General features: G+C 47.3%; 2 protein-coding genes across 4 annotated transcripts; one reads left to right on the forward strand and one right to left on the reverse strand.

The window, feature by feature from the left end:
- Nucleotides 1–591: 591 nt before the first annotated feature.
- LOC114783404 (very-long-chain enoyl-CoA reductase) lies at nucleotides 592–11,624 on the reverse strand. Of its 3 annotated transcripts, none has more exons than XM_028968882.1 (12): nucleotides 11,553–11,624; nucleotides 7,148–7,198; nucleotides 5,930–5,981; nucleotides 5,078–5,122; nucleotides 4,840–4,943; nucleotides 3,888–4,003; nucleotides 3,689–3,794; nucleotides 3,448–3,520; nucleotides 2,814–2,857; nucleotides 2,634–2,691; nucleotides 1,483–1,571; nucleotides 592–1,186 (listed from the first exon to the last, which is right to left on the reverse strand). In XM_028968882.1, the coding sequence occupies exons 1-12, from the start codon at nucleotides 11,565–11,567 to the stop codon at nucleotides 1,013–1,015; spliced, it is 927 nt and encodes a 308-aa protein (XP_028824715.1). In that variant the 5' UTR covers nucleotides 11,568–11,624; the 3' UTR covers nucleotides 592–1,012. The 3 variants fall into 3 exon arrangements, with proteins under 3 accessions (XP_028824715.1, XP_028824716.1, XP_028824714.1); XM_028968883.1 differs by lacking the exon at nucleotides 11,553–11,624 and adding an exon at nucleotides 10,641–10,978; XM_028968881.1 differs by lacking the exon at nucleotides 11,553–11,624 and having other exon boundaries at nucleotides 7,148–7,363.
- A 522-nt stretch (nucleotides 11,625–12,146) lies between these two features.
- On the forward strand, nucleotides 12,147–15,202 carry LOC114783405 (dnaJ homolog subfamily B member 1-like). The gene is made up of 3 exons (XM_028968884.1): nucleotides 12,147–12,989; nucleotides 13,588–14,159; nucleotides 14,415–15,202. Exons 1-3 carry the CDS (start codon nucleotides 12,770–12,772, stop codon nucleotides 14,646–14,648), a joined length of 1,026 nt encoding a protein of 341 aa, XP_028824717.1. The 5' UTR covers nucleotides 12,147–12,769; the 3' UTR covers nucleotides 14,649–15,202.
- The last annotated feature ends 2 nt before the right edge of the window (nucleotides 15,203–15,204 follow it).

Below are 15,204 nucleotides of genomic sequence, written 5' to 3' on the forward strand. Positions count from 1 at the left end.
GGCTCGAAATTCGCAATCTGATTGGCCACACCGAACTGTATGTTCTAAATGTAAAAAAAAAAAAAAAACCACATTTCACAAACACACTGCATAAAAGTGTACATTGCATAAAAATAATATTATCATCTTTATATCAAAAAGAATGCTGACCTAGAGCTTCTGACCCCTGACCTAGAACTTCTGTGTGGGCTAGAACGGGCGCCACAAGGGGGCACCGTAAGCACAAAAATGAAGGACGTTAGCTGGTTCTTGCAATCCAGGCTGGTTCCTGGGTTCCTTCCTGACGTTCTCAACACTGGCAACCGGGTTTACACATGCGAGAACGGTGGGCAACGTAACAGGAAAACGAAAGTCTGGACGCGTTGCGCCTAATTTAAGGGCCCCGCCCTTGCACATGCACATGGGCTTGTGGGTGTTTTGCAAACACAGATGAATCTTCGATAAAATGACAAATTCAAGATGTGGATTTTTGAAAGGTCATATTGAAACAGTCCATTGTAAGGATTTTAATTAAATTTATCCTTCCCTTTTTGTCGTATGTTATGCGGTGTGTGTGTGTGTGTGTGGTGAACATTCACAGTGAAGACGACAGGAGTTTTTTTTTTTTATTATTATATATATATAAATTACATGAAATAATAAAACTTGTCACTTTCATTAACGTCAGTGCCATCACGAAGCAAACGTTTCCATTTCCAGATTATGGATTAAAGGTGATGGACCCTAGTTTGGTACAGTAAACAGTGGAGCCTTCAGCAAACTTCACGCTCACGGACCAGAAGCTCCTGCTGAAGAAAACCAGTCATATAAAGACACGTCACCATTTTCCCAGTCTGAGAGCGACGGGAGCAGAATTTCTGGACCCAGGCCGACCAATAAGTAACGGGTTAGTAGTCATTAATAAAAAAAAAAAAAAAGAAATGCCAATCAGAACTCAGGATTAAAAAATACTGCCATGAGGATTTATTTTGATCGGGGTGCTGCGGGGTTGTGGTGAGGCGGGGCCGGGGGTCTACAGGACGAACGGCAGGATGGGCGAGCGCAGGGTGGGGTAGTCGCGGAACTCCTTCAGGTAGCTGCGGTGCTTCCCCTTGGCCCAGACGGTCATCTGGATGAAGCCGACCATGGTGAAGAACGCCACTGGCAGGCACTGGGTCATCAGGGTGAAGCCCAGCCATGATCCCAGCTGATGGCAGGAGGAGGAAAAAGAATAATCATCGTAGTGATGCCAACGCATGAAAATAGGTTTGAAACACAGAAACTTTCTACCGAGAGCAAAGGATTTGAGTTTCGAGCGTTCTTCTCGATTTAGACCTAGATCAGAGTTTATGTCAACTTTGACACAATTTAATTTTGACTCATTAATGGTCAGAACTGCAGGTTAATGACTGAAAGTGATTACCAGTCTTCCGATTATGAGCTTTCCTACCCGCTAGGCCACCGCTGCCACAAAGAGTTTGAGAAGATGAAGCTGTAACTAACCTCGTAGGTGTAGTTGGGGCAGGAGACCAGCAGGAAGATCCAGGTGAAGGGGTTCTTGGTGGGGTACGGGATCTTTCTGGTCTTTGATCCTGTATGAGGGAAGGTGTATTGGCCCAGACACGGTGTCAATTATTAAGTCCACTTAATTACAAATTTACATTTACGGCATTTACCAGACGCCCTTATCCAGAGCGACTTACAATCAGTAGTTACAGGGAGAGTCCCCCCCTGGAGACACTCAGGGTTAAGTGTCTTGCTCAGGGACACAATGTAAATGGACAGAGTTAAATTCACCCTAGTTAGGCTGTCCTAGTTAGGGTACCTGGCCACTGTAGCACCAATATACCACTATCACCGCATATTTCAGTACCAGTCGTACGATGCCACCACGTGCCGCTGCTTCTGTTTGTTTTCCCCGAGATACTGAATCAAGCGCAGAGACCACCGGCAGACTCAGTGAAGAGACAAGCAGATAAATCCTGGTTCCTGGCAACTGCTAAACGAGGACTTGGCATGAAACGAACCAGAGGGTCACCACAGCCACCACCACCGTAACAACTACAGCTTCAGGGATCTTCAAATGGACCAGTAGCATCATAATGGACATGTAATGTAGACCATGACACTGGACTACACTCTGGACTTCTCCAACCCTACAACTAGGACTTTTTCTCTTCTTGGACCATCACCAGCCCTGCACTGACACCACTTGCAGGCTCACTCTACCCTGGAAGGGGGTCCCTCTCTGTATCTTCCCAACGTTTCTTCCTTGTGAGTTTTTCCTTGTGTGCAGAAGGGTCAAGTGTGGGGGGTGTCAACTGTAGGGCCTGTCAAAGCCCATCGAGACATACTGTATGCGATTATGGGCTATATAAGAAATAAATGTTGAAATAAACTCACTTCAAATGGCAAAAAAAAAAAAATCCATGTTTGTCATGGAACAACAACACCAAATATCACCAGGTATCTTCTTCATTTCCATCTCCCTCCCTCACATCACAGATTAATAACTGGTCTCAGTTACAGCTGCCCAGGGAGATGATATGGTGCTAAAACGTGGTATAACGTTCGAAAAAACAAACAGAATATACCTGATACGATGTGGCATTCTATGAGAGACTGAACGCGTCTTTCTGTACATTCACCCTCACCTGGTGGCCGGAGGTTCCGCAGAGCGATGTGGATGGAGAAGTTCCCGATTTGACAGAACTAAAGGGGCAAAAGGCATCATCATGCGTCAAACCTGGTTGGCATTTAACATGGAAGCCGTTGCAACTAAATATGCTAGCGAGAGCATCTGGAGTGCCTGACATTTCAAAGCGGCTTCTTACCAGGAATATGATGAGGGCCAACTTCACCTGCTGCTCTCCATATACTGAAAGATAAAAAAAAAATCAGTTCTGATAAATGACCTGAACAGACATTGTTAATCTATAAAATCAATCTCACCACCAAATTTGTTTTGCTTCTGTAGGCAATTCAATTTGCCAAACTGTGACTCAAAGCCGTCTTGATGCTTATTCACTTACATTTACATTTACAACATTTATCAGTCACCCTTATCCAGAGCAGGGACAGTCCCCCCCTGGAGACACTCAGGGTTAAGTGTCTTGCTCAGGGACACGATGGTAGTAAGTGGGATTTGAACCTGGGTCTTCTGGTTCACAGGCGAGTGTGTTACCCACTAGGCTACAACCACCCTGTAGTTACAGGGACGGTCCCCCCCTGGAGACACTCAGGGTTAAGTGTCTTGCTCAGGGACACGATGGTAGTAACCGGGTTTGAACCTGGGTCTTCTGGTTCACAGGCGAGTGTGTCACCCACTAGGCTACTACCACCCAGTAGTTACAGGGACGGTCCCCCCCTGGAGACACTCAGACCCGAGTGGCAGTAATGGAACTCCCGACGCTAAGCGCGTGGCGAGCAGCAGGAGTTGAGTTCTGGAATTCGTTTACGTCCACTCACTCGGCGGCGTGTACAGCGGGTGGTTTATGTAGTACGCCATCCAGGCGGCGAAGCCCCAGTAGTACGTGCAGTTCTGAAACACAGCAGCACAAGTAACGCTTAACTGCAAGCAGCAGTTACGGGGTCCCGGCCCCTCAACACGTCAGAATATGTCACAAAGGTTCACGAAAAGCCTGGACTTGTTTCGGGGACGTCCACACCATTAACGTTCATTTCAGGAAGTCCTTCGGGACAATCTCACCTTGAAGATGTTGCGAAGTGGCATGGTTCCGTGGGAGAAGCGATGGACGAACAGCGTTTCGAGGAGCCTCTTCACGTAGTGGAAGGAGTGACACATGCAGGCCAGGCTGGAAAGAAGAATTTAAAAAAACAATTAATTACAAAATAGATTGAAAAAAAATGGCCACCGTTGTACAACGAGGGTAAAATAAAATACTCACTGCACAACCCAGTGTTTACTAGTCGTGAAGTCATATTTGGGCGCGTAGATGAAGGGAACTCGGAAGTAAAACATCAGGTAGATGACCAGGGGGCCGGCATACTCCGTTAGGAAAACCTAAACGGCCAAAGGGAAGAGCGACTTCAAACCTAGTGCATGATGGGACTAAAACCGTCGCTGGGATGGGAAATGCCTTTAAATCGGCGGGGCTGACCTCACAACCCCCTTTCCAGAATTTCCCACACCTGTCCCTACACAGCATGGGCGTTCCTGGACAGCTTCCATAATTCCAAAGGGTTTAAATATATCCATTGCCTCTCCCCAAGCGGGAGGGTGGCTTCTGCTCAAGCGCCGGTTTAAGCCCCACCCATCGCACCCTCCTCTGATTGGCTGGATCGACGGAGACCCCGCCCGCCGAGTCACGCGAGTTGGACTGACACATGAGTACACTGGTAGGAATTGGGGGTATCCTCAACATCTGGACCGTAGGGTGAATTACCACGGTAAAAACACACTGCATTTCAGATACAGTATCCAAATATAGGATTGTTGTACATTATTAAAATGTTTGCTTAACGATTAGGGCCCTATTTTACACCATGAGAGGGAACATATTAGTGAAACTTTTGTTGAAACTAAAGAAAGAACTTTCTCGTAAAGTTTTGATGCTTTTGCAAACTGGCAAACTGGCGATTCGCACAGACTTTTGTTTTGAAACGTAATGTCATTCTGCAATAAACTGTTTAGGGGTCACAATGGTAGTAAGTGGGGTTTCAACCTATGACTTTGTGGTGTTCTGGTTCATAGGCGAGTATCTATTCCACTACGCTGCTACCACCCTAGACACATCTCACATGTATATATATATGTATATATATATGTGTGTGTGTGTGTGTGTGTGTGTGTGTGTGTGTGTGTGTGTGTGTGTGTGTGTGTACCAGTGCACGTCTCACCGTGACCCAGCTAATCTGTGCTCCCAGGTCTCTGAAGTAGAAGGTTGCCGTTGTTCCAACAGGAAGGTGCTGCAGAACGTCCTCGTCCTTCAGAGACTTCCCCTCTGCACACCAATCCCAGAATGCACTATGTTAAAGCGCTCACCAAGACAACTTCAGCCAAATATCAAACTACTAGCGAGTCTGAATTGAAAATGTTCAGTTTAATGCGGCGCCCTCGTTCTCGTCCTATACTCACTGGGATCCAGGCGTATGGACTGTCTGGCAGGATAAAACTGAGGGTCTGAAACACAGATAAGATGCATTTAGACAAGAACTAACAACAAATACATTAAATACAAAACTACCAAAATATGTCGGATTTTTGTTAGTTTCAGTTTAAGGACGTGCTGATTCCTCCAAAATCCAAAAATAATCATTAATCATTAATCATCATTAATCATCAATAAATGTCAGCATTAAATGCTCGTGGACAAAAATAATGCCAATCAATTATATACAGTACAGGCCAAAAGTTTTTCTTTATTTTCATGCCCATTTACGTTGGTAGGTTCTCACTGAAGGCATCAAAACTATGAATGAGCACATGTGGAGTTATAATATATAAAATATATATAAATAAGTGAAAACATGTTTTATATTCTAGTTTCTTTGCTCTGATTACTGCTTTGCACACTCTTGCATTCTCTCCATGAGCTTCAAGACTCCGTCACCTGAAATGCTTCTCCAACAGTCTTGAAGGAGTTCCCAGAGGTGTTTAGCACTTGTTGGGGTCCAGCTCACCCCAAACTATCTCGACTGGGTTCAGGTCCGGTGACTGTGGAGTTCAGATCTCCACTTTTTGTTAAGTACGTAACTCCACATGTGTTCATTCATAGTTTTGAAGCCTTCAGTGAGAATCTACCAACGTAAATGGTCATGAAAATAAAGAAAACACATTGAATATATGAGTATAAACTAGGTCCATCGGGTAAAGCTTTATTTTACTGATCTGAAATCAGTGGGGTGACGTGTGCCAGTCATGTTGAGAACGGCCGTAAACTTGGTCGGCGTGAAACAATGACGCTCTTCACAGACGGCAGATACTCACGGCTCCTGTGGAACATGGACTTGATTTCGCCAATGGTGGCATTGGGCTCCACCTAGCAATCAGAGCACAAACCAGCAGCGGGTGAGCCGGTGCACGTTTCGCCACATGCGCCGCGTTCAACGTCCGCGATTGGCGGTAAATTTAGCCGCGGCGGCTCCTGCCAGACAACGGGACTCCGAAACAGCTGGTGCTTTGAGAATAACGGCGACTGACGCGGGCGGGGGGGGGGGGGGGGGGGGGGGGGCGGAGTCGGCGAGGCTTCATCTTTACAGCCTCCACCTGCATTAGGGCACTAAGCACCAATTTTACGACCGCCCACTCGGCAGGGACAGGCGACATCGGTCCTCCATCGGCTAATATTTATTAGTGGCAATTAATCCCGAGGTGCTCGGTAGGAACGCGGGGAATACGGCGAACTCGGCGGCCCTTCTATTTAAAAACGCGGAGGCCGGAGGTCAGAGGGCAACTTTGTCCTGGAAAGCCGGCTTGTCACGGCCCAGGCAGACAGCGGGACGTCCCGACCGCCACGGTCCTCTTCAGTTACCTGGACTAATTAAAAATCCGCTTATCTGCGTTGGATGGCGAGTTGTGTGCAATCTATAGGAACGTCCATATTTGCCATATTTCGCTGTTATCGGAGGACACCACGGACACGATCACCTCCAACGGCATCGAGGTGACCGGACGAGACGGACGCGCAGGTCATTCGTACTGTTATGCAATCCAACGAGAGTCACACTGGCGAATGCACCCCATGGCACGGAGGAAGTTTACATTTACGGCATTTATCAGACGCCCTTTTCCAGAGCGACTTACAGTCAGTAGTGACAGGGACAGTCCCCCCCTGGAGACACTCAGGGTTAAGTGTCTTGCTCGGGGACACGATGGTAGTAAGTGGGATTTGAACCTGGGTCTTCTGGTTCATAGGCGAGTGTGTTACCCGCTAGGCCACCACCACCCCTTGTGGAAAAATGGCCCATCGTGTTAACCGCCACCGGCGAAAAAGACCCAAAAGTTGTACGTCTCCGCGAACGGGGCCTGGGATTGGTCGAAACGCTCGTTTCCCGCGCCGTAATCCAACACGGCTGCTCCTGAATGTAAATTTTCTTGTCACAGTCTATACATAGTAACACGGATTCTCACCGCGGCCGCCCAAAAGCGCCGGCGTCGGGCAAGGAATGCAGGAAAGAGGCGGGGAGCATCGGGACGTGTTCCTACCTTGTCCAGGAAGCAGAGCTTGTCCTTCGTCTTGGCGTCCAGGATCTCCACCTCGAAAAAGACGACAGCCTTCTTAGTTTTTTTGGCGGGTTTGCGTTTTGCCGGGGCCGCCCCCGGGACCCCGGCGGACGCCGACGAACCCTGGCCCTTCCTGGGCTGCGTGGCTTCTAATGCCAGGGTATCCATGGCGCTCCGCGTCGTTCTCTAGCCTCCCCTCTGCTGAGCGACCCGGGTCCACGGCTCGCCCACCGGCCCGCCCTCTCCCCCTGGCCCCTCCCACCATGCCCATCACCTTATTTCTCTCGCCGGCACAGGGCCCCGCCCCCTCACGCGTACCTCCGCACCTTAAACAACCAGGGGTCATCATCTGACCTCTAACCTGACCTCAAAAACAAAAATCTATTTGTTTATTGTTCAAACTTTGACGAGAATGAGAAGCAGGACGTAACACTTTTACGGATTATTTTCCCCGATCGTCACTAACAGCTACTTACAACGTACGCACTTAAAAAACGCTCACGCGAAAGTAAACATCGCATAAGTGCGGCTTAATGGCAGCTTTATACTCTCCTCTCTCTCTCTCTCTCTCTCACACGCCCTAAACCCGGCTGCTCGGCCCCGTCCAGACCGCCGCGGCATCCCCGCCGAGCTAATTATAACCCCATGAGCAGAGCGCGCACGCCGCCACCCGCACGCACGCCCCCGCGTCCTGACCTTTTGCGGGGCGGCCCCGGTTCGCGGCCTTGGTCCGCCGGAAGGTTCAATTTAATTCCGCATTTAAAAAGCCCGTTCGTTTCGGTACATAACATTACATCATTATATAATTCACTACACATTTGCTAAATCTTTAAATCATAGCTGCAAATGTTGTTTTTCTACTGCAGCTTTGTAAATTAATAAATAAGAATTGGGAATAGGAAATAATTGTAATTTTTTCCTTAAAAACTGTATATACGGGAACTGATTCAATTTGTCTGAATTTTTAACTACCAGTTCACCGTCGCCCGACTCCCAGCTGGGCTGTGGTTGTGATGTCACACACACAACTTGTTGTATGGCGTGTGCTCCATTGCAAACTGGAAATTTGACCTCTGACCCATTGGAGGTGCATAATGATTTGGACCTGATCTGATGTGATGAGTCCTAATGAAGAGTTCTGAGCATTCTGCCAGGGCGGGACTGCAGCACGTTAAAGGTTTCTGCCAAACGCTGTCGGGCTCTACAACAGCCAACCACATACTAGGGCTGAAACGATTATTCGAATAACTCGAATGACTCGATTCCAAAAAATATTTGAGGAAGACTCTTTGCCTCGAGGCTTCATTTAATTAGTCACATCTATTATCGTATCGAGATCTCACTCGTGTAATTCATCCCTCCTCATTTCTCCCTCCCACGTGCCACAAACACACACACAGACTGATAGGTTACATCTCAAAACATGCCTTCCCCATACATAAAGGTAGTAATAATAAATGCAACAGATGGACAAATCTACACTCATTATCATATAGAGTTTATAGCATTTGTTGTACATCACAGCGGCGCAGGCTTGCACGGGCATTGCACACACATGCACTAAGACAAATTCTCTCTCTCTCAATTTTGCACATAACATTGCACAAATACAAACACTCTACCCACCTACCTCATCTGGAAACTGAACTGTATTGTTTAAGTTGGATTATTAGTAATAATTGAATTGTTTATATATATATATATATATATATATATATATATATATATATTTTTTTTTTTTTTTTTTTTTTTTTTTTTTTACACTATTTTGTAGTTTTATCATTTTTTTCTCTTTATTCTCAGATGGGCTATAGCAGGGGGTGCACCCCTTTTTCCTTTTTTTTTTAATTAAAATAAAACTAAGAACGTATAGGCTAACCTATGTTTCATAGTTTTTTTCCATGTACATCAAAAATGTTTCACAGAAATATTGATTAAATGGGCTTAGTTCGGGAGCCAGTAACCCAAAGGTTTTAAGCTTTGATCTAATAAAAATATTGAGTTTGAATAAAAAAACTTTTTTGTGAGGAATAACAGCCAATTGCTTGTTCGTTTTAAGAGGATTTTCACTATAACACACTACTGACAGAGTTGTTTAAAAATGCAAAAGTATGATTTATCTGATTACTCGATTCATTGATGAAAAAAGAAACGACAGAATACTCGATTCCAAAAATATTCAATAGTACACAGACACGCATCCAATACACCACTTCTGTTTTTCTTATATTTCTATATGCGTGTATATATATTCACTCTGTACATATGTACACTTACATTCAATGTATTTTTTTAAAACTCACATCCACTGTTTCCCCCCCCAGACTATTTATTTGTATATAGAATTTTATTATATTACACAGTCGGCATGTTGGCTGTGCTGTAATATTTTTGCTGCTCTTATCTTGTACTGTCCACTTTCTGCCATGGCAATATAAATTTCACACTTGTGGACTAATAAAGGATCTTATCCTATCTTGTCTTATCCTATCTTGTCATGTGGTCCCCTTGCAACCAGGGGGCATGCTGCGGAAGTGCAACAGGTGTCAGGAATTCCATATGGAATTCTAACCCCTTGAAGTTGGATTTCGCTGGCCTCATAACGTAAAGAAGGCTGTGACACACATTAACAGTGGTAACTCGGTTAGAGCCTTCTATTTAGGTGCAATTCTAATAAGCCGTATATAAACTGTATTGACCTGACTTATACGAAGTATTTGGTCTACGGCATTGTTTTCAGCCAGTCTTGCCAACAAGGCTAACCTCACAAACCTTATGCAACGTAATATTGGCTTTATTGTTCCATCCAAAAACACGCTATGATTCTCACACCAATAAGTGCACTTTTGTACAAATGGTAGGCAATTTTGGTAGAAATTAAAAGGCAAAATTTGCCTTTTGCAACATGATCCAGAGCGGACGTCGGCATATTCCAGTTGCATATAACAAAAACGTACGAACATTTTAAATTTGTATCTCAAAAATTTAGAAGAGCTGCTCCTTCTGCTCGGACTCTGGGCCACAACCATTTCGTGGGGGTCGTGAAGACTTAACTGCAGGCTCGACGCATTAATTTTAACGACGTGAGAATACTTGGCTAATCCCAGCGGAACGGGGACGTTACACCGCATTCGTCTTGTTAAACGACGCCCTGAACATCCTCTGCTGTAAAAAAATTATATATATATATATATATATATATATATATATATATACACACACACACACACACACACACACACACTCTCTCTCCTGTAGATCCCACTGTAAATAAAGCACGGCCATCATTTCCTTCAATTTCACTGGATAAATTTCCCACTTCTGGGACTAATAAAGGATCTTTTTTATCTTAGCGGCATTTTATTAGAGCGTAGTCAATCACAGGGATCTATAGGAAGAATATGGTACAGCTGGCATCTGGAAAAAGGGTTCTAAGCCCCCAACACACACATACACACACACACACTCAAATTACAGAGGTCTTTCGTCATCGCTTCAGTCCATCCGAAGACATGTTCCGATCCCACACAGGCGGGCGACAGGCAAAAGAACCACCGAGGAGCGGCACAGCGTCCGGCGGAGCACACTCTGCAGCCGGTGAGTTCTTGGCCCTCGCCGAGAACCTGCAACCTTCTCCGGGAATTCTCCTGGCCTGGAATTAAGCTCTACTTTTTTTTTATTTTAAAAGAGTATCCTGACCTGCTGGAGACCCCTGCGGTGCGCTCTGGCGCCCCCACGTGGACGGCCTGCGTCATGACCGGCAGAGGATCACTGGAGACTTTCTGCTTCTGCGTGAATTCTCCTGGCATGGAATTAAGCTCTACTTTTTTTTTTTTTTTTTTTTTTAAAGTGCCCCTTCCCCAGAGTATCCGGACCTGCTGGAGACCCCTGCGGTACGCTCTGGCGCCCCCACGTGGACGGCCTGCGTCACGACCGGCAGAGGATCACGGGAGACTTCCTGCTCCCCGATGAAATCGTGGGAGAGCCCATCAGGACGGGCTGCCACGTTCATCGGGTTAAATATTAACCGAGTTATCACTTATGAACGACCTCCGTTTTTCTTTTTGATGTTTTTTTTTTGCCATACGTGTCTGGAATGAAGAAGCGCAACAGAAGAACCGGTCCGACGTGAACCGGGCGTGGAGAGCGAACTCTCCCCTGCAGCCCTGTCAGCAGTGGCGGGCGAACAGAGGGGTCGCACCGGTTCAGGCGGTTCCGCCGGCTGATCACGAACACGGGGGTAAATCCTCCGGGCTTAGGCGCGACTCGGCGCGTTAACGGGCACCACTGACGCCGAACCGCGCGGATTCTGCCCTCCTCTCGCCCATCTCCGGCGCACTCGTCCCCCATTTTTAACGTTGTTCGGGAAGGGAAGCGCTCGCCTTACCTCGTAGTGCTTCATCGCTGCAGTTTAAACGCCTTTCATCCGACTTGCGGGACTGACGGCGGACGCGGCCAATCAGGACGCGGGAGCGGCCGCGCGTCGTCCAATGAGACGCCAGTGGCGGCTAGTCACGCCCCTTTTCCTTCGGCTATCCAATCAGAGAGAGGATCGGAACGATGGAACGATGTTTGGGGGGAAAAAAACTCCCACCTCCCAAACCCTGCAGTGGAGCGTAAATGATTTATATATTATTATTTACATAACTTTTCTATATTATATTTATTATTATATAGCTATGTAGAACAATATACCTCTCATGTAAGGTAATAAAAGATCTTGAATTGTAAGGTAATATATGGGGTTTGATTTACCTAATTTACCAGACGCCCTTATCCAGAGTGACTTACAATCAGTAGTTACAGGGACATTCCCCCCCTTGGAGACACTCAGGGTTAAGTGTCCTGCTCAGGGACACAATCGTAGTAGATAAGATCAATCTTTATTAGTCCCATAGGTTGGAAATTGCATACGTGCATAAGTAAGTGGGGTTTGAACCTGGGTCTTCTGGTTTTGTGTTACCCACTAGGCTACTTCCACCCACTTCACTTCTTATTTAATTTCTTATCATAATATTTAATTGTAACTAAGCCCAGGCGGGGCATTTCATTAGAATGGGTTGCCAGGTGAGGCTGTGAAGGTAAGTTAATATTGATCATGTATTTATTATGTGGCTCTGGTTAAGAGCGTCTGCCAAATGTGACGGTGAAATATTTGGTATGGAAGATGGAGTAATATACTTAAATAAATAAGCATTAAAATAATGGTAGGAAATGTACTTTACATAAAAAAGCACGACAAGAACGACCCGTTTTACATTTTTCATAGTTTGTCTCTTTTACACTGTTCTTTCTGCATTTTATGTCACTTGTTTACTAGGGACATTTGAACGCCTAAAGTCTATAATGTCAAACGTGCTTTATAAAAAAAAGTTTGTTTTAAGTCGTCCTGTTGGATCACGGTCCACTCGTCGTGAATGTGGCCGACCTGGCAACCCGACGGGGCGTGTCCTCTGCGTCACTGAGGGGGCGGGGCTACGAGCAAAGTTTCTTGAGGACTGCTGACGCGTCGGGAAAAGCGCGTCGAATCTCGTGGAAAATTCTTGAACTTTCTGCGCGCCTATTTATTAGCGCGCCGGCGGGGCGGGCGCACCAATTCCGCAGATGGGGAGGATGGGGAAGGACTACTACAGCGTACTGGGAATACGGAGAGGCGCGACCGACGACGAGATCAAGAAGGCGTACCGCAGGCAGGCGCTCAAGTACCACCCGGACAAAAACAAGGCGGCGGGCGCCGAGGAGAAGTTCAAAGAGGTCGCGGAGGCCTACGACGTCCTCAGCGACCCGAAGAAGAAGGACATTTATGACCGATTCGGGGAGGAAGGTGAGCGGTTAATGCCCATAAACACTCGCCGCCGTCGGCTTAACATAGAACGTCCGTTTCTGGCGAGGAACCTTTCGGGGGCGACAGAGTGCGCATGTGCGGCCTGGCTCGGCTCCGGTTGGCTACTTACGTCGTCGCTCTGGAAGGTTCCGGCTGCGTGTGTGCGGGGAACGTCGAAGAACGTTGTCGAAAGCACGGACGAGCGTATCGAAAAGTTCTTAACTCGAAAGTAACCGTGCCGGTAGAAGAATTTTAATGCGACCCAGTGACGTCACACAAGAAACAGCCAGCCAATCTCCCGCCGGATACGAAAACGGACAGTTTATTTTTTTTTAAACTATTAGTTTAGTATCGGATTAGTATCGTCGACCAATGCCTGGTATCGTATCGAAAAGGAAATCGACGTTCTCGCACGTCCCTAGTGAAAAGTACAAGTTTTAATTTCGTGCACACGCCCCCACTCACGTCACTATCAATGTGGGCGTGGTCTTTTTTTTTTTAAATTGTTTTATTCTTACACTCTTGTCGTTTATGTGCTCGTGGATTTTGGTTCACCGTGGTTGTTTTTTCTCTCTCTCTCTCTGGTTCCATTGTGCAGGGCTGAAAGGTGGCGTTCCAGGTGGAGGTGGCGGGGGACCCAATTTTACGTACACCTTCCGGGGTGACCCCCATGCCATGTTCACAGAGTTCTTCGGGGGGCGCAGCCCGTTTGAGCAGTTCTTCGGGCGCAACGGTGGAGGAGAGGAAGGCATGGACATCGACGACCCATTTGCTAGCTTTGGCATGGGCAGCGGCATGGGGGGCTTTCCAAGGTCGTTTGGCCGTGGGGGCCATGGCGGACCGATACAGAAGAAGAAAGACCCGCCTGTCGTTCACGACTTGAAGGTCACATTGGAGGAGGTGCTCAATGGTTGCACGAAGAAAATGAAGATCTCCCACAAGCGTCTGAACCCAGACGGCCGGACCACTCGGTCAGAGGACAAGATCCTCACCGTGGAGATCAAGAAGGGCTGGAAGGAGGGCACCAAAATTACCTTCCCCAGAGAGGGCGACGAGACGCCCGCCAACATCCCAGCAGACGTGGTGTTTGTGGTGAAAGACAAGCCCCACCCTGTGTTCAGGAGGGACGGCTCTGACATAGTGTACACAGCCAAGATCACTCTCCGAGAAGTAAGTTCCGCTTGCGATGTTTATTCCGCTCGATAAACATAGCCCAGGCCCCGCCCCCTTCGGGGCGCAGCGAGCACGCCCCCGTCGGGTTGCCAGATGTGGGCCGTGAGCCAATTGGATGACTTGAAACAAACTTTATTTATAAAGCACTTTTGACTGTATAGATTTTAAGTGTTCAAAAGAACAATTTAAAATGTCAATGTTGGTTAATGCTTATTTGCTCACTGCTATCTTTCTTCCTTTCTTTCTCGATAGGCACTCTGTGGGTGCACGGTCCAAGCCCCGACTCTGGACGGACGCTCCGTCACCGTGACAACGCAAGACGTCGTCCGGCCCGGCACGAAGAGGCGCGTGTCGGGAGAGGGACTTCCCTTGCCCAAGTGCCCAGAGCGGCGAGGCGACCTGCTGGTGGAGTTCGACGTGAAGTTCCCCGAGAGACTGAGCCAGCAGGCGCGGGACACCATCGCCCAGGCGCTGCCTGCGTCGTGACTCCGCCCGGACCCCTCCCGAGCCCGGCGTGGCACCGCGCGTCCGTTATTTAGCGCCGGGTGTGGGTAAATGACTTTCTGTCGGGAGAAACGGGCCTTCTGGAGTGGGGCTGGTCTCCACTTTTTACTGCGGCCGCAGAGCAAGCGACGCTGCCGGGATGAACCGACGGGTGGGGGTGGGCTGTAGCACTTTTTTTTTTTTTTCCCCACCTTCTCTCCTGAGTGGATCTCGCAGGAGGTCCGTGACCTCAGCATTATTTTTTTCCATCACCGTGACATTTTGGTGTGGCCTTTTTTTCTTTTATTATTTTCTTCTTTCTCAAATGGAAGAACGTGCTCTTGTGAAGTTGCACCACAGGATTACGGAGTGAGGGCGGGGCGGATTCCGCGTCTATAACGTATCTTCGTTTCCTGCTCTGCCCTTCATGCCTGACTGCCCCGGGGGGGTCAAATAGTGACCTGCCAGTCGTGAGTTAGTTTGTGTACATATTTATTTAATGTGTGTTTCCTCTCGAAATCACAATATAATAAAATATTTTCTTTTTAAAATGTAAAGG

Source organism: Denticeps clupeoides, unplaced genomic scaffold (genome assembly GCF_900700375.1).
Source record: "Denticeps clupeoides unplaced genomic scaffold, fDenClu1.1, whole genome shotgun sequence".
NCBI classification, from domain to species: Eukaryota; Metazoa; Chordata; class Actinopteri; order Clupeiformes; family Denticipitidae; genus Denticeps; species Denticeps clupeoides.

Bases quoted from the DNA above. Each gene is read 5' to 3' on its own strand.
- LOC114783404 (XM_028968881.1), bottom strand. From the start codon at position 7,333: ATGGATACCCTGGCATTAGAAGCCACGCAGCCCAGGAAGGGCCAGGGT. The intron at 4,944-5,077 runs GTGAGTATAGGA...ATTGGTGTGCAG, and splicing joins GTCCATACGCCTGGATCCCA to AGGGGAAGTCTCTGAAGGAC. The intron at 1,572-2,633 runs GTGAGGGTGAAT...TCCCTCATACAG, and splicing joins GCGGAACCTCCGGCCACCAG to GATCAAAGACCAGAAAGATC.
- LOC114783405 (XM_028968884.1), top strand. From the start codon at position 12,770: ATGGGGAGGATGGGGAAGGACTACTACAGCGTACTGGGAATACGGAGA. The intron at 12,990-13,587 runs GTGAGCGGTTAA...TCCATTGTGCAG, and splicing joins TGACCGATTCGGGGAGGAAG to GGCTGAAAGGTGGCGTTCCA. The intron at 14,160-14,414 runs GTAAGTTCCGCT...CTTTCTCGATAG, and splicing joins CCAAGATCACTCTCCGAGAA to GCACTCTGTGGGTGCACGGT.